The following is an 18,974-nucleotide window of genomic DNA, read 5'->3' on the forward strand; positions in this document are numbered from 1 at the left end:
GGGAGCCAGCTCCCCAATGATACTAGGGCAGTCAGTCCAAGGGTCATTGACCCCCTGATTGCCTACAACTCTGCCAGGGGGATGTCCCTTAGAGCCTAACACCCCTGGTAGCAACCCCTAGAAGCAATTTGACCTTTAGATTCCTGTCTCTAAATAGACTGCAGGTTTTCCACCTTAACCATCTGCTGGAGACCAAGAATACTGAGACACTGCAGTAGCACACTGGCTTAAGTACCATGGTACAGTGAAGCTTTGGTTCTCAGATTCCATCTTCTGGAGACAGAATAAGAACATAAAACATGCCATACTGGGTCAGACCAAGGGTCCATCAAGCCCAGCATCCTGTTTCCAATAGTGGCCAATCCAAGTTACAAGTACCTGGCAACTACCCAAACATTAAATAGATCAAGCTACTATTCCTTATTGATTAATAGCAGTTTACAGACTTCTCAAGGAACTTATCCAAATTCTTTGTAAACCCAGTTACACTAACTGCCACAACCACATCCTCTGGCAATGAATTCCAGAGCTTAATTAGTGCAGAGTGAAAAAGAACATAAGAACATGCCATACTGGGTCAGACCAAGGGTCCATCAAGCCCAGCATCCTGTTTCCAACAGTGGCCAATCCAGGCCATAAGAACCTGGCAAGTACCCAAAAACTAAGTCTATTTCATGTTACCGTTGCTAGTAATAGCAGTGGCTATTTTCTAAGTCAACTTAATTAATAGCAGGTAATGGACTTCTCCAAGAATTTATCCAATCCTTTTTTAAGGAAGAATTTCTTAAAATCTGATTTTCTCTGAAATTAGAATTTTCTCTGATTTTTTTTAAATGAGCTACTTGCTATCTTCATGGTGTGTCCCCTAGTCCTTCTACTGTCTGAGAGAATAAATAACTGATTTACATTTACCTGTTCAAGTCCTTTAATGATTTTGTAGACCTCTATCATATCCTCCCTCAGCTGTCTCTTCTTCAAGCTGAACAGCCCTAACCTCTTTAGCCATTCCATCCACTTTATCATTTTGGTTGCCCTTCTCTGTAATTTCTCCTGGGCAAATATCTTTTTTGAGATGCGGCAACCAGAATTGTACACAGTATTCAAGGTGTGGTCTCACCATGGAGAGATACAGAAGCATTATGACATCCACCATCCCCTTCCTAATAATTCCTAACATTGTCTGCTTTTTTGACCGCCACAGCACACTGAGCCGACGATTTCAATGTGTTATCCATTATGACATCTACATCTCTTTCCTGGGTGGTAACTCTTAAGATAGAACCTAACAGTGTAACTACAGCATGGGTTATTTTTCCCTATATGCATCACCTTGCACTTGTCCATGTTAAGTTTCATCTGCCATTTGGAAGCACAATCTTCCAGACTCACAAGGTCCTCCTGCAATTCATCACAATCCGCTTGAGATTTAATTACTCTGCATAATTTAGTGTCATCCGCAAATTTGATCACCTCACTCACTCATTGTATCCCTTTCCAGATCATTTATAAATATATTAAAAAGCACTGGTCTTGCCTCCCCTCCAGCAGATGGAGACAAAGTTTTACTGACCCTGACAGACACTTATCACAAGGTTCCACCTGCAGTCTCTCAATATTAATCTGTACCCAAGGTCAAAAATGGAAACAAACACGAAAGCCAATTAACATTCCCTGAACGAGCAGAGAGAAGCAAATCAAATCTAGAGATGCCAGGAACTCTCCTTTGTGTACCGAGCGCAGAGTCTGTATCTGAAAACAAGGAACCTTCAGAGCCATGTTCACCTTTTTCAAGTCTAGTATTGGACGAAAGGTGCCCTCCTTCTTGGGGATTATGAAGTAAATGGAATACCGGCCTGTCCTGTGCTCCTCTATGGGGACAGAACAATGGTTCCTAGCCTGCGAAGGTGACAAATGATTTCTCGTACTGCGATTTTCTTTTCCTTTTAAATACATGGAGAGACTAGGAACAAGTCTCTGAAAGACCGAGCAAATTCTAAAGCATAGCCTTGTCTTATCACACTTAGGTCCCACTGGTCTGAGGTGATTCTGGTCCACTCCTCGTAGACAGAGCCAACCGGCCCCCTATGACAGGAACTGAAACCAGCCTGGCATCATTGGGTGGACATGGTTTCACCACCGCCCTGGAAGGAGCCATCTCTGCCAGCCCTCCTCCCAACAAAAGGACTGGTTCCAGGACAGTTGCCTCCACGAGAACTGGCACTGAGAGTTCCATGACAATCTGGTAGGCCGAAACCGCCTATTTCCTCTGTAAAGGGGCCGTGAAGGGAAGGAGCCTTTGGGCTTAGACTTATCCTCCGGCAATTAATGAACCTTATTATCCCCTAGAAGCTTGATAATTTCCTCCAAGTCCCAACCAAACAGAAGCTTCCCTGTGAAAGGCAAGGCTCCTGAGACTTGGATAACATATTGGCCAACCAGTTTCCTCAGCCAGAGGAGCCTGTGGGCAGAAACTGCCGAAATCATCGATTGAGGGGACATCCGGACCAGATCATACAATGCATCAGCACCATAGGCCACTACAGCTTCCAGCTGCTCCGCCTGCTTCGTCTCCGGCACAGACGAGGACTTGTCAGCCTGCAACTGCTGCACCCAACGCAGACCAGCTCTCAACATAAAACTACTGTAGACCGCAGCTCTAATGCCCAGAGCAGACACTTAAAAAATCTTCTTGAGATGTACCTCCAGTTTCCAATCCTGAAGGTTCTTTAGGGCTGTAGAACCGGCAACTGAAATAGTCGTCTTTTTGGTAACAGCTGATACAGATGCATCAACCTTTGAGACCTTCAAGAGTTCCAGCTTTTCCTCTGGCAAAGGATATAATTTATCCATGGCTCTGCTGACCTTCAGGCCTGTATCAGGCATATCCCACTCCCTAAAGACCAGTGTGCTGACTGACTGATGAAAAGGGAAGACCTTGTCAGATCCCGGAGGCCTGTCATGACTGGGTCCACCTCTCCCAGACTTGATCCCTTAATCCCAGCTCCTTCAGAACCGCTGGGATTAAGGGATCTAGCTCTTCCCTGTGGAACAACCGAACCACCTTGGGATCATCCCCTTCTAGCGATAGGTATTTGTTCAGTGCCTGATCCAGATCATGGTCAGCAAACCCCAGCTCTGAGCCAGGCTTGTCCTGCACCAGGGGATCTTCCCCCTCTGAAGCATCCGAGGAGGTGTCCGCCACAGCAGAAGATGTTGGGACTCGCCGAACCCTTGTAGCCAAAGGAGCTAGAGAGGTTCTGGCCCTCTTTGCCGGCCTAGAGTGTGAAAAAGCACTGTGCCCAGCTCTGGCTCTCCTGGCTTTAAAAGCCTTATACAAGAGGAGCACAAAGGCAGAAGGAAAGAAAGAAGATGAATCAGACTCTTCCCGGGAGCTATGTTCGCCGGTTGCCAAATCTCCTTCAGACTCCTGGCCTCCCACAGAGGCTCTAACCACAGGATCCCCCCCCCCACCTCCGCGGTGTGCGAAGCAGCAGAGAAAGAAGACAAAATGACCACTGTTCCCACAATGAGGGGGAAGGGGTCATCTGCCGGCTGCCTCGCAGGCTTGCTGTGCCCAGCCGAAGAGGTTTTAAGCTTACCCGAAGCATGTTCTCCCCCAGAGAGACATTGGGAACATTAGCCCTCTCGAGAGAGACGCATGTGACTCCACAAATAGAGCAGCACGGCATAGTAATTGTGGCACCGAGCCGTGCTAAAAATAAAAAAATGATTTCCTGAGGATTGCAAGAAAAAAATAAAAAAACCAGATCCGCCCAACCTAGCAACGAGACACTGAGAAAGTAAGCGGAACTGTGGTTACTTTAGAGATTCTAATACAAGAATTTATCTATTTTGTTTTGTTTTTATAATACTTTATAAAACTTTACCAAACACATTAAGTAAAGATCAAGAAGCACTTCCGTGAACAGAGTTCAGCAGGCTGTGTTCCTCCTTCAGGGTGAGGGAACAAACCTCCAGTTTTCCACCCTGACCAGCGAGAAGGGACCAAGCAAACAAGAGTCCCCAACCCCTTGCTCGTCCGCCTCACTAACTAGGGGGGATGGCCCCACTGGGACATAGCAACCCCCTGGGAGGCAAGCCAAAATGGACTAATGAAAATGGTTTTGGTTTTTTCTTTTAGTCTCAGACTGCAGACTTTGCACCTCCACCATCTGCTGGAGACAGAGAAATACCGAGAGTCTGCAGGTGGCACCTCGTGATAAGTGGCAGTAAAACTCTGTCTCCATCTGCTGGAGGGGAGGCAAAACCCAGGAGTCTGAACTGTTCTGGGTACGTACAGGGAAAAGGACATTGCCTCCTATCTCATGACTTTTTAGTTTTCTTATGAGCCTCTCATACGGGACTTTGTCGAACGTCTTCTGACAATCCAAATACCCACATCTACTGGTTCACCTTTGCTCACGTTTATTCAACCCTTCAAAACAATGTAGGAGATTTGTGATGCAAGACTTCCCTTGGGTAGATTTAGATTTTTTTTTAATTCTACTTTTCACACTTTTTTCAGCACTTCAAAGCAGATTACATTCAGGTACTGTAGGTACTTACAACCTAAGTTTGTACCTGAGGCAATGGAGGGTAAAGTGACTTGCCCAAGGTCACAAGGAGCGACAGTGGGACTTGAACCCTGGTCTCCTGGTTCATGCTGGCTGTGTCCTATCAAACCATACAATGAAGGCAGTACATGCAAATTTATGTCATGCATATTCATTGTAGATATTCTGACACCAAGCCTGTTTGTGCCTCTTGAGGACCAGAGTTGGCCAAACCTGCACTAGCATCTCATTTTTTCAGCCCTCACCTATGCTTCTCTTTTCCACCCTTCCATTAATTTTGTCTCCCATCCCCTCTCATCAATATAAAGCCTCCTTTACCATTCTTACCCATTACCTTGTCAATGAAAGAAAATCGGCTTGTATAAACAAGATCACGTGCCTTCTCTATTATTGGCCCCACAATCTGAAATTCATTGCCTCTTTCACTAAGATTTACATCAGATATAAAAAAAAGTTTTGTAAGCATTTTTTGGTGACCTGATGCCAGATTATATTATTTTGATTTTATATTTAAGTAAGAACATAAGAACATAAGAAATTGCCATGCTGGGTCAGACCAAGGGTCCATCAAGCCCAGCATCCTGTTTCCAACAGAAGCCAAACCAGGCCACAAGAACCTGGCAATTATCCAAACACTAAGAAGATCCCATGCTACTGATGCAATTAATAGCAGAGGCTATTCCCTAAGTAAACTTGATTAACAGCCGTTAATGGACTTATTTATTTAAAAGTATTTATATACCGCTTTTCAAATAAGGTTTTATCAAACGGTTTACAAATATAAATAAAAAATGAAAATAAAATTAAGAATAAAATATACATAAAATAGCTAGATAGAATACTAGCGTAAACAAAATTGTTTTTATAAAATGAAAGAGAAAAGAGGTGACTGTACCATGATTAGAATACGGAATCTGGGAATGAATGTCAGATGGATGGAATTGTGGTAGTGAGATAGATTTTTTATCCAAACCTTTTTTGAACCCAGCTATACTAACTGCACTAACCACATCCTCTGGCAATAAATTCCAGAGCTTTATTGTGCATTTATATACTGTTTTTCTTTCAACAACTTTATTAAACAATATCAGTTTATAAAACAAGTTCAATAGATTGCAAAACAATTGCCAAATTTGAACATTCACAGAAACATATTTGTATAATTCTATCCTTTATCCCCACCCCTTACTTTTTACTGTTTTTAAGTCTGTCAAACCTGTTTTATTGTAAACCACTTAGTAAACATTTTTTTAAGCAGCAGTATAGAAACATTTTAAAAATAAACCCCTCTCTCTCTCTTCCCCAGCACTCTCCTGCCTTTATTCCTTCCTATCCCCAAGTGTCCATCTCCTGGCCTTACCTTCCAAACTCTTGCTTCCCCATCCCCCACCACTTTCCCAGAATCCCCTCTGCATCTAACTAAGCAGGAAGAGTTTATACTGTGGCTGCAACCCCTCTCTCATCTGTGCTGTCGCCACAAGCAACTTCAAAATTTGCAGGCTGGCACTTCCTGCCTGCCGATCTCACAATGCACAAGATCAGCAGGCAGGAAATATCGTCCCACAAGTTTTGAAGTTATTTGTGGTGCCGGCAGAGATGAAAAAGCTTCTGCTGCAACTCTTGCAGGGTCCAGTGCCGTCTGTTGTGCAGCAAGCACAGCTACTAGAGGAACATTGCATGGCCTTAGAGGGCACATTAATGAGGTATAAGGGAAGCATTAACATAAGCTCCACAACAACTTACCCCATGCCTTGGGCAGAAAACCTTCCTCCCCTCCTGCCAGAACCGCCTGCAGCAGAAATAAAAAATAAGAAATTCTGAGGCCTCTCTCTCAAAATATTAAACCCTGCCAGGCTTTCCAAGCTCACCTTGACTAAACTGGGAATCATTACCTACCCCCCCCCCGACTACTCAGAAAGCCCCTGAGGTTCTTTACCTGCCGGGGGTGGGGAGCACTCCATTCTGCAGAACATGTAGTGGAAGCCTACTTTACATTCAAACCTTTGAACCCATGCTAAACAAAAATGTATTTTAGCAGTAAAGGTCACCCTATCCCGCTCGTCAAGCCTTGCTCCCAACTATAGCAGCTGACAGAAATAAGCTGAGAAACGTGGGACCCGGACTGCACAAGCATCACTTTCAGGACAAGAATTACAAAGTCACCAACAAAACTGCCATGGAATGAGCTCTTCTAATGTAACATGCCATGACATAAGCCCCACGGAAGGAGAGCAGCAGCTTCACTTAATGCTGTACAACGTCTAGTGACCACAGTCATCCGATCCCACTTCCACCTTTGCTGCGCACACACACACACACACACAGCAGCATGCTGCCTTACCTCTGCCTCTTCCACGCCCTCTTCTACCTCTTTCTGTGCCTCTGCCAGATGGCCCTCCGGTCTTCCCACCATCCAGGCCATTCTCCTGACCCCGAACTGAAAGACATTTAGAGTGTGAGCACAGGCACCCAGTGTGCAGGTGGTGAATGAAGCAACATTAATCAAAGCAGCCTGCTCATCCTCCCACCCTCACACAGAACAGTCACTGCTGTAACTCCTGCACACCGCCAGAGGGATGAAGAAAAAGCATGCGACTGCGGACCTAGTGAAAGGAGCTCCAGGCCCGAGTCACTGCAGGTAAATGGAATAAAGTTAGCAAAAAAGAACAAAAACAGATACACTGATACCTTATTAAACAAACTTATCACATTGCTGGACCAGCTTTCAGAAGCTAGTAGCCCTTCCTTAGTAAGAATGGAAGGTCTTATTGATCCAATATGAGAACATAGTACAGATCAAAAAACCCATCAAAACATCTAAAGCACATTTTAAAAATACAGATACATCAGTTCCACCCCCTCCTCACCCCCCATATCGTTAAAGTAAAAATCACACACTTTATATAAATACAATCTACTACTACTTATCAATTCTGTATAGTGCCACGACATACGCATCGCTGTACAAACATACAAAAAGACAGTCCCTGATCAACAGAGCTTACAATCTAATAAGAAAGATATAGGACAAGAGACTTGAGGTATAAAGCAAGACAATGGTTAAAAAAGAAAAGAAAGTTAATGAGGATAAAAGCAGACAATCAGGTCTAAGATTTAAAAGCAGCTTCAAAAAGGTGGGTCTTTAGATGAGATTTAAAATCAGAGAGACAGGGAGTATGATGAACAAGTAAGAGGGGAGAGGAAGTGAGGTGCTGCAGAGGCAAGGCATTTGTAGGTGAGAAAGAGAAGCTTGAATTGTATATGGGACTGGATGGGGAGCCAAAGCAGTGATTTGAGAAGAGGGGGTTACGCGAGCTTAGCAACTTTGGCGAAAGATGTTACGCAGCTGAATTTAGGATGGACTGCAGCGATGGCTTATCAGGAAACCTGTGAGGAGCAGGTTGCAAAAGTGTAAGAGGGAGGAAATAGAGAGGATAAGAGCATGCTCAGAAAAGAAAGGACGGATTTTGGCGATGTTAGAGAGAAAGAAATGAAGAAATTACTTATCTGATAATTTTGTTTTCCTTAGTGTAGACAGATGGACTCGGGACCAATGTGTATGCTCCTCTGCCAGCAGATGGAGACAGAGTCGGATTTCAAAGCTGACATCACCCTAGATAGACCCCTGCAGTGACCTCAGCCCTCCAGTATTCTCTTCAAAAGCCACTGTGGACATATTACTGAAAAACTTGATTAAAAACAGATAAATGTAACTGTACTCAATCAAAAACACTGAACCCCAGTAAAGATATAGATGCCCTGATCTAGGGACTGGATGATTGATTACCCGTAATCTCTTGGAATCGATATCCACTCCATAGGCAAATCCTTGGCACTGTTCTTGGGCAGCCGTGGACGGGATGCTGAGTCCATCTGTCTACACTAAGGAAAACGAAATTATCAGGTAATTTCCTAGCGTGTAGCCAGATGGACTCAGGACCAATGGGATATACAAAAGCTACTCCCAATCGGGGTGGGAGGCTGCCTGTGGTCCCGGTTAACACCGCCCTTGCAAAGGCTGAATCCTCTTGGGCCTGTACGTCCAAGCGATAGAACATGGAGGAGTGCAAAGAGGACCATGTCGCCGCTCGGCAGATGTCGACGGGAGAAAGCAGTCTAGCTTCTGTCCATGAGACCGCCAGAGCCCTAGAGGAACAAGCTTTAACCTGAGCAGGTAATGGCTTTCCTGCCTCCACATAGGCTCCTGTGATCACCTCCTTAATCCAGCGAGCTAAGGTAGCCCGCAAAACTGGTTCATCCTGCTTCCTTCCACCGTGAAGGACAAACAGGCGGTCCCCATCTTTTGGACCGGTTCTGAAACGTCCGGATACCGCGCCAAAAGTCTGACATTCAAATGACTGAGGATGTGGTATTCTTTCGCGTCCTTGTGCTTATTTAGGGATGCAACGAAATGGACCTATTCAGATGAAACTCCGAGACTACCTTGGGCAAGAAGGATGGAACGGTACGAAGTTGTATTGCTCCTGGAGTCATCCAGAGGAACAGATCCCAGAACGACAATGCCTGCAGTGCAGAGATACAATGTGCCGAGCATATCACCACCAGGAACACCATTTTCAAGTTTAATAAATACAAGGAAAGACTGTGCAGCGGCTGAAAGGAGGGCCCTGCCAAATATTCCAATTCTAGATTAAGATTCCACAAAGGAACTGGCCACCGTAAGGGTGGCCAGAGTTGCTTCACCCCTTTCAGAAAACTGACCACGTCCAGATGAGCCGACGGGCGGGTTTCGTTCACTTTGCCCCTGAAACAGGAGAAAGCTGCTACTTGGACCTTCAAGGAGTTAAGGGTCAAACCTTGATTCAAACCATCCTGCAAAAATTCCAGAATTAGTGGGATTTTTACTGCCCAAGGAGGAACACCGCGTTCCTTGCACCAGGTCTCAAATACTCTCCAGACCCACACATACGCTAGGGACATAGAAAACTTCCGAACATGGTGTTAGGTAGCAATTGCCTGGCTTCATCAGTCAAGCCCGCTCAAGGGCCAGACTGTAAGACAAACAAATTGGATACTCGTGAAGACCAGTCCCTGCTGTAGCAGGTCCCTGGGTGGTGAGAGGCACAGGGGGGTCTCCTGGTGGAGACGCCGCATGTCCACATACCACGGACACCTGGGCCAACCTGGAGCTACTACTAGGATTAAACCCCTGTGGTGCTCGATTCTGCGAATGACCCTGCCCAACAGGGGCCATGGAGGGAAGGCGTATAGTAACTTTTCTTACGGCCAGGTCTAAACAAGAATGTCAATCGCCAGGGACCACTGATCCTTCTGAGACTGAAGAATTGGGGAATCTTTGCATTCTGAGATGCAGCCTGCAGGTCGATGGACAGGAGATACCAGCGATCTACTATCAGCTGATAGGCTTTGGCTGACAACATCCACTCTCCTAGATCCAGACTCTACCTGCTTAGAAAGTCTGCTCTGATGTCTTTTCCTGCGATGTAGGACGCTGAGATCATCTGTAGATGTATTTCCACCCATTACATAAGGAGATCTTTCTCCTGTGACACTTGATGGTGCTTGGTTCCAACCCTGGTGGTTGATGTAGGCTATCGTCATTGCATTATCAGACACTACACAGACCCTTCAGCTTGGAGTCTGTGGCTGAATTGCAGACACGTCACTCTGACTGCCAGGGCTCCCAGGCAGTTGATTTTCCAGAGGGCCTCTTCCACAGTCCAACATCCCTGGGCCATCAGTTCTTGAAAGTGACCACCATAATCTTGGAAAGTGCTCTGGAAGCAGTGGCTAGGCCAAAGAGCAGTGCCTGGAATTGATAATGGCAACCCAATACCACAAAGCATAGGAAACAGTGTTCTTGATGGATTGGAATATGTAGGTTTGCTTCAGCTAAGTCCAGAGAGGTTAAGCACTCTCCTGATTGTATAGCCATTATCAGAGCGCAGAGTCTAGGATGGGGCAAAAGGACTGCTTTCCGTAATGTTCTGGTATCCAGGAAATTGGAGATTCACCCCATTTAAAGGCCAGTTTTTCCAATTCGCTTCCAAAAAGGAGTGATCCTTTAAAGGGCATCTTTGTAAGATTTACCTTGGAGGTTGCACTGCTGACCAATTCCGCAGCCATAGCATCTTCTTGCCACCACCACTGAGGCCACTCCTCTGGCCAAATATTGACTAGATTCAAGCCCGTGTCAGCTAAAAAGGTAGCAGCGGGTTCCATAACTGCTCTGGGATTCACCCCTGAGTCATCCACCTCCTGCGAGAGGAGTAGGCATAACAAGCTACCAGGGCAGAATAAGAAGCAATCAGTAAGGTCATTGCTACTGCGTCAAAGGCTATTTTAAGGATGGATTCCATCCGTCTATCGTGCTCATCCTTTAAGGCCGCTCCTCCCTCCACTGGGATAGTTGTTTGCTTAAGAGACGGCACAGACCAGCGCATCCACTTTAGGGAAAAGCAAACACTCTCAGTGTCTGATCCAGTGGGTATTGGGCTTCTAACACTCGTTCCCCTTTAAAACTTGCTTCTGGGGCTTCCCATTCCAGGTCAACCAACTCCTGGATGGCTTCCAGTACTGGAAAGCAGCAAGAGGCTTTCCATAGGGAAATCAGAATAAGATTCTTCTTTGTTTCCATCAGATTCTGCCCCAGGAATTCCCAGCACCTTCAGGGTTTGAGAAACAAGGGCCGGAATTTCGCCTCTATGGAAATCTGTAACATGGTCCGATACGGTTCTAAACCAGGGGCAATTTCCCCATCTTCCAAGGAATCTGTATCCTCTTCTTCCGTGCTGTCCAGATACCTGCCAGAAATACCCTTGGTGAGGCAAAGCATGCCGCGAGGTCTGCCGATAGGACTGGGAGAGGGAGAGCTTACCGGCTGAGGTTTCATCCGGACAGGGCAAGTGAGGTAGCAGACTGCGCCCATATGAAGGCTTGCAGGCCCTGGAAAAATTCCACCTAAGAGAATGCAGCAGGGTCTATGCTTAGCCCAGGAAGTACTGGGGTAGGTGCCGCTGAATTTCCCTCTCCCATGGATGACCCAGTCACGGGGGTACTCAGATCTGGGGTTCTTCCAGTTTAAGGCCCTGGCTATCCCATCCTCTGAATGGGAAGAACCAGGTTTAGCAAAGTCCAGGGCTTAGCGACTCTCCCTGGGCTTCTTCATAGTGCTGACAAATTGGAAAAAAGGTCAGACTGTGAAGCCCTAAGAGGACAAGCACTGCAGAGAGAAAGGCGCTTATGTTTCTTGGTTGCCGAAGCCATTGGCAGCGGTAACCGTGCGCTCTGTTGGCGCACACTTAAAAGCTTTATGCGCAGATTTCAGGCACCAGGCGAAACACGGAGAGGCACACGCACAGCCCATGTGCCTGGCTTTGCCTATATTTTGCACTTAGTAGATCGTGTATGTATGTACACTCACGGCATGTGCGCAGGAAAATCTCTAGTATCAGGTTTACCCCAAATCCATTCCATCATCAATGCAGACCGCACTGTCAAGTCCTCCTATCAAAAGGGAAAGCCGAGTAGCACCCATTTACTTTGATACAGGCTTCAGGGGTTGAATCAATGTGCAAACCCACTGGATAAAATTGGTCCCTAAACATAAAATTCCAATGCACTGTCAAAAGCTTTTTCAGTATCAACAGCAAGCAAAGAAGCATTCCCTTGCTGACCCCAGCAGAAGCTCATACCACATCCAATCTTCTATTATTTATTTATAAACTTTTCTATACCATCGTTAAGTTAGGTACCATCACAATGGTACCTAACTTAACGAGTTAGGTACCATTGTGATGGCACAAACATTAGTGATGGAAAAATAATGAAGTCTATCCACTAAACAGGTGCCAACAATTTACGGTAGCATAGCTTGTTATAATTACTCATAGATACATCATGTCCATTCTTTTTAGTGACAGATTTAAAATAGAGAACACTTGTTGCCCCTGATTTAATTTAGACTGATTATCGCGCATCAAGTCAGCAACAATATCCCCTAATCTAAAATGGCCAAAATCTCAGCCAAAATCTTTACACCCAAATCAAGATCGGTCTCTACTCTCTTCAGGAAGTATTGTAATACCCACTAAAAGTGCATTGAAGGCGATAGGGAGCCTGCTCCAAAGAATGAGTTAAAGAGTGCAGTTGATGTCCCGACAAAGTGACCCCCAAAGCTGAATGCCCCTCCAGTCTAGGGGTGGAATCCTATTCTGACCTGAGGAAAAGGAGTATTAGCTTCTGAAAGCTAGTCAAGAAATTGATCAAGTTTATCTAATAAAAAGGTATCAGCATATATATTTTTTAACCTTTTTTTTTTTTTTTTCAAATCAAGTGGGCTGACACAGCAACCACACTATCTTCACATAGAAAGGACAGTGGGAGAGAAGCTACCCTCCATAAACTAGACTGGTGATGGCGAACTTCAGTCCTCAAGTGCCACAACCAGGCCTGGTTTTCAGGATATTCTGAAAAGCAGGCCTGTTTGTGGAACTCGAGGACTGGAGTTCGCCATCACTGAACTAGTCTGTACTACAACTTCCAGCATGTCAGAGAAAAAGCATGTCCTAATAAATGCTCACACAAAAGCACATTCAGTCTGAACAGAAAGATAGGTAATCTCGTGGCCAGTGCTAAGAGACTCATCACGAGCTAACAGCATTACTGTAAAAAAACAAACAAACATCTTATACAAAACCATAAGGGTGTGTCGTACACTCTCGGCCACGGCTGGCACCTCGTCCCCTCCTGGGTAGCCCACCACGCCTCCGACTATAGTCCCGGTCTCTCTCATGACTTTCCTTGTTATCTTCACTGGGTTCTGTCTGTGCACTCTCCTTCTGTCCAGATACTCCTTTCTTCCTCCCAACCATCTCCCAGGAATGCTAATATAGGAAGCAGATTAGCAGCTGATTAATAAAAGCTGTGACAATATATGAATACAATTACTGCAAGGTCATAAAAAGAAAAAAAAAAAAAGATTTGCATTCTTTTTTCTTCAGCGCAGGAACTGGAGGAGGGAAATCCCAGAAAAGCCACGTCCTTACCTTGCCTTACTAGTCTATATGAGAAGGCCTCCCCACCAGCAGATGGTGACAAAACTACAAATTTTATGCAACATCACTCAGCACATATGGTACAGCAGTAAACCTGGTCAGTATGCCTCTCTATCAGGGCACATATATCTGGACAGATTCAGCATTTGGAGGGCTCCCAGTTGAACATCCTTTGTTTATTTTGGGTAATGTTACTACTCTTAACATAAGGCATGGGAGTAACCAGCACAGAGAGGAAAATTAGTTTCTTACCTGATAATTTTCGTTCCTGTAGTACCAAGGATCAGTCCAGACACCTGGGTTGTGACTCCGCACCAGCAGATGGAGACAGAGCAAAACTTGTCGGGCACCCTACATATAGTAAGGCGCCACCCACAGCCCGTCAGTCTTACGTAATGTCAAAGCAAACTGGAAAACTCCAACTAACTAGCTATACCGCCCGAAAACCGGGCCGATTCACAGGACCCCCAACTTGATTAGAACTCCCAGAACCAGAGGCCCAACGAGGAAAACAGAGAGCACCAAATGAGCGGACTCTCTTCAAGTAATGCCAAAACAAACAACGGCAACGCAGAAACAGACCACGTGGGCGGGATCCTGGACTGATCCTTGGTACTACAGGAACGAAAATTATCAGGTAAGAAACTAATTTTCCTTTCCCTGTACGTACCAGGATCAGTCCAGACACCTGGGATGTACCAGAGCTGACTTACCGAGGGTGGGAACCAGAGAGTCCTGCTCGAAGAAACCTCTCCCCGAATCCCCCGGAATCCAGGCCCTGCACATCCAACCGGTAGTGTCGAGCAAAGGTGTGCAACGACTTCCAAGTCGCTGCCCTGCAGATTTCCTGTGGGGACACAAGCGAAGGCTCCGCCCATGAGGCGGCTTGCGCTCGCGTCGAGTGAGCTCGAAGACCCCCCGGAACTGGTTTCCCTTTCAGGATATACGCCGAGGCAATGGCTTCCTTGAGCCAGCGCGCAATTGTTGTACGGGACGCAGCCCCACCACGTTTGGGTCCCGAGCACAAGACAAAGAGATGGTCCGAAACCCGAAAAGGATTCGTGACCTCCAGATACCGGAGCAGAACTCTGCGAACATCCAGCTTCTTCAGCATCCTTGCTTCCGGATCAGAACGCTCACCTTCTGGAAAGCGGGCAGCTCCACCGACTGTTTCAGGTGAAAAGCTGACACCACCTTAGGAAGGAAGGAGGGGACCGTCCTCAACGAGACCCCCGTCTCAGAGAAGCGTAAGAAAGGCTCCCTGCAAGATAACGCCTGCAATTCTGAAACTCGTCTCGCCGATGCAATAGCCACGAGAAACACCGTCTTAAGAGTAAGGTCCTTCAGCGTCGCCCGCTTGATAGGCTCAAAAGGCGACGTACCCAGAGCGGAAAGAACGCAATTGAGATTCCAGGAAGGACAAGGCTGACGGACGGGAGGCCGCAGATGCTTAGCCCCCCGAAGAAAACGCGCCACATCCGGATGATGCGCAAGGGACCTACCTCTCACCTTACCTCTGAGGCAACCAAGCGCCGCTACCTGGACCTTTAGCGTACTGCAAGACAGACCTCTCGCAAGTCCGGCCTGAAGAAAGCCAGAACATCCGGCACGGATGGCAGCACAGGATTCACCGCACGAGCTCTACACCAATCCTCAAACACCGTCCAAACCCGAACGTAGGCGAAGGACGTAGAACGCTTTCTAGAACTCAGCAATGTGGCTACCACCGCATCCGAATACCCTTTATTCTTCAAGCGTTTCCTCTCAAAAGCCAGGCCGCGAGACAGAAGTGATCCACGTCCTCCAAACAGACGGGGCCTTGCCGCAGAAGCGCCGCCTGCCCCCGGAACCGGAGAGGAGGCTCCCTTGCCAACTGCAGGAGGTCCGCGAACCAAGGACGCCGTGGCCACTCGGGCGCCACCATGATCACCTCCGCGGGATGCATCTCTATGCGCCGAAGAACTTTGCCTATCAGAGGCCACGGAGGAAACACGTACAGCAGAACGTTGGTGGGCCAGGGGAGGACCAGGGCATCCACCCCTTCGGCTCCCCTTTCTGTCCTTCGACTGAAGAACCTCGGGGCTTTGGCGTTCTGGGCGGTGGCCATCAGATCCATGCATGGCGTTCTCCACCTCTCGCAGAGGAGGTGGTAAGCGCCCTCCGGCCGTTCCCATTCCCCCGGGTTCAAGCGATGGCGGCTGAGAAAATCCGCTTGGACGTTGTCTACCCCAGCGATATGGGACGCCGCGATGTTGCAGAGATTCCTTTCCGCCCAGAGCATTAGTTGCCGCGTCTGCTCCGCGACGGCTCGGCTCCTTGTCCCTCCTTGGCGATTTATGTACGCTACCGTGGTCGCGTTGTCCGACAAGACTCTGACTGCTGTCCCCCGAATCAACGGGAGAAAAAACCTGCAGCGCCAGTAAGGCCGCTCTGGTCTCCAGGCAATTGATGGACCACTGTGACTGGGCTTTGGACCACTGTCCTTGCACCGAGTGTCCCATGCACACCGCCCCCCAGCCGGAGAGACTGGCATCCGTCGTGACCACCGTCCAGGCGGGCATGACCAGGGACACTCCACGTGTCACGTTGTCGGAGCTGAGCCACCACCGTAGGCTGGACCTCACGTGATCCGACAGTGGAAGTGGCATGTGAAAATCCTCCGACACCGGCTTCCAGCGGGAGAGCAATGCAGATTGCAATGGCCGTAGATGAGCAAAAGCCCAGGGAACCAACGCCAGCGTCGACGCCATCGAGCCTAACACCATAAGATGATCGCAGACCAGTGGACACTGCAGGGACATTAACCTGCACACCTGGCCCTGAAGCTTGGACACCCGCTCCTTGGACAGAAACACTCTGCCCTGCCTTGTGTCGAACAGCACTCCCAGGTACTGTAGTGTCTGGGTGGGGACGAGGCGGCTTTTGGCTAGATTGACCACCCAGCCGAGTGAGCGCAAGAGTTGCAGGACCCTTTCGACTGCCTGTCGGCATTCGCTCTCCGATTTGGCCCGGATGAGCCAATCGTCCAAGTATGGATGTACCAGGAATCCCTCCTTGCGAAGCTCGGCAGCCACCACCACCATTACCTTTGTGAACGTTCGCGGAGCGGTGGCGAGGCCGAAGGGAAGAGCCTTGAACTAATAATGCCTGCCCAGGATACAGAAGCGTAGAAACCGCCGATGGTCCGGCTGAATGCCGATATGAAGGTAAGCCTCTGTGAGGTCCAAGGAGGCCAGGAATTCGCCTGGCCGTACCGAGGCTATCACCGACCGAATCGTCTCCATCTTGAAGCGTGGAACCCGGAGGGTCGGAAGGAACCTTCCTTCTTTGGAACGATGAAGTAGATGGAGTACCTTCCTCGACGGTGCTGCCTCGGTGGGATGGGCATTATAGCGCCCAGGTCTTGCAGCCGACCCAGGGTATCCCGGACGGCCTTTTGCTTGCCGCGACCCTTGCAAGGGGAGACCAGGAACTTGTCCGTCGGAATCCGTGCAAAATCTAATGCGTAGCCTTGACTTATCACGTTGAGGACCCACTGGTCCGTAGTTATACTGGTCCATTCCCCGTAGAAACGCCCCAATCTGGCTCCCACGTAAGGCACGACCGGAGGAGCCAGCTGTAGGGAATGGACCGGCCGTATTTCATTGAGAGGCTTTAGGACCCGCCCCCAAAGAGGGACCGTCTCGCCTTCCAAACTTTCGTCCACGAAAGGACTGAGACCACGACGGCGTCCTGGAGGATCCAGAGCCAGGCCGGTAGGAGGGCCCCGCTGATCTCTGCGGCCTCGATTTCCTGGGTCCTCAAAAACGGGCCCTACCGGAGAAAGACGCCCTGCTCCTGTGCCTGTCCTCAGGCAGCTTGAACGCCCTGTTCTCTCCCAGTGACTGCATCAGGTCGTCCAACTCCTTACCGAACAGCAGCTTCCCCTTTGAACGGAAGCGAACCGAGATGAGCCTTAGAGGACCCATCCGCCGCCCAATTTCTGAGCCACAGCAACCGGCATGCCGAAAACTGCCGAAACCAGGGCCCTGGCCGACGTCCGTAGGAGGTCATGCATGGCATCCGCGCTGTACGCTATGACTGCCTCCAAGCGGTCCGCCTGCGCCGCCTCTTCTCCCGAAAGGCCTGCATTGGCCTGAAGAACCTGAGCCCAGCGCAAACCTGCCCGCAGCGCGAAGTTACTGCATATAGCCGCGCGGACTCCCAGGGCCGAAGCCTCGAACACCTTCTTCAGCTGCCCCTCAAGCTTTCTATCCTGAATATCTTTAAGGGCAGTGGCACCGGTAACCGGAATGGTGGACCGCTTCGTCCCCGCCGACAGCGCGGCATCCACCCTGGGAAAACGAAGCATGTCCAGCGCGTCTTCCGGCAACGGGTACAGCTTGTCCATCGCTTTACTCACATTCAGGCCTAACTCCGGAGTATCCCATTCCCGGAATAGGATATCGGTCGCCGAGAAGTGGAACGGAAAAACTACTGCCGGCCCCGTAAGGCCCAGCAACACCGGATCCATCTTAGCATCTGTATGCGACCCTACCGGAGGGGCATCCACACCTACCTCCCGCAGGATAGCTGGGATCAGCGGTGCCAGCTCCTCCTTACGAAACCGACGTACGACCTTTGGATCATCCCCGTCCACGGTTGGCGCCCCTTTGGCGGCTCCTGGAGGTGCGACGTCCGCCCCGTCGGGTGCCCCGGCGCCCCCCGAGGGCTCACCGTCCGGTTCCTCCGCTGCGGACGACACCGAATCGGACTCGGTATCTTGAGGGACTCCCCGCAAGGGCCGTCGTTCCCTGGGCGGGTCCGCGGGCCTTCGAGGCCCTTCCCCCGCCCTCTTCTTCCGGGGCTCTGACCGTTTGTCAGAGCCCCTTCTGTCCGGCCTTCTTCTTCTTTTCCGGGACCTTTTATACCTCAATAATTTGTGGAGCAATCCTGCGAAATCTGGCGAAAAGAGAGGCCTCAGAATCCGAAGAGGCCTCCTTCTGGCTCATGGCATCCGGCGAATCGGGCCCCCCCGGGGGGTCCCCCCCGGTGGGCCGCTGCTGCGGGGAAAGCGCGGGAGGCAAAATGGCCGCTCCCGCCGCTTTCCTCGTGGTCTCTCGCACAGTTTCTAAAATGGCCGCCGTTCCCACGCTTAGCGGGAACGGATCGGCAGGGCCTCCTGCATCGAGCTCGTTGCGCGGCGGCGATCGCGGCGGCCTGGGCCGGGCTCCCCGACCTCCCTCGGACGTCCCCTCGCCGCCCGCCGCACAAGTTGCACACATGCCCGATCGCGACACCCGCGAGCGCGCCGAGCCGCACGCGCGGCATGGAGCCCCTGTCGGCATATGGAGCGCTGAGTCAGGCTGCGGCCGGGATCGAA

General features: G+C 49.1%; 1 protein-coding gene across 17 annotated transcripts in view; it reads right to left on the reverse strand.

The window, feature by feature from the left end:
* UBAP2L (ubiquitin associated protein 2 like) overlaps positions 1-18,974 on the reverse strand; it is a 108,355-nt gene that overhangs the window by 60,154 nt on the left and 29,227 nt on the right. For all 17 annotated transcript variants that reach the window (XM_029580149.1, XM_029580156.1, XM_029580155.1 and 14 more), the window contains 3 exons: positions 13,273-13,441; positions 6,916-7,011; positions 6,318-6,363 (listed from right to left, as the gene is read on the reverse strand). In XM_029580149.1, coding sequence (XP_029436009.1) covers positions 6,318-6,363; positions 6,916-7,011; positions 13,273-13,441 — 311 coding nt within the window. The remainder of the gene's footprint in view (positions 1-6,317; positions 6,364-6,915; positions 7,012-13,272; positions 13,442-18,974) is intronic.

The sequence above is a fragment of the Rhinatrema bivittatum genome, chromosome 16, assembly GCF_901001135.1.
Source record: "Rhinatrema bivittatum chromosome 16, aRhiBiv1.1, whole genome shotgun sequence".
In the NCBI taxonomy this organism is placed as follows: Eukaryota; Metazoa; Chordata; class Amphibia; order Gymnophiona; family Rhinatrematidae; genus Rhinatrema; species Rhinatrema bivittatum.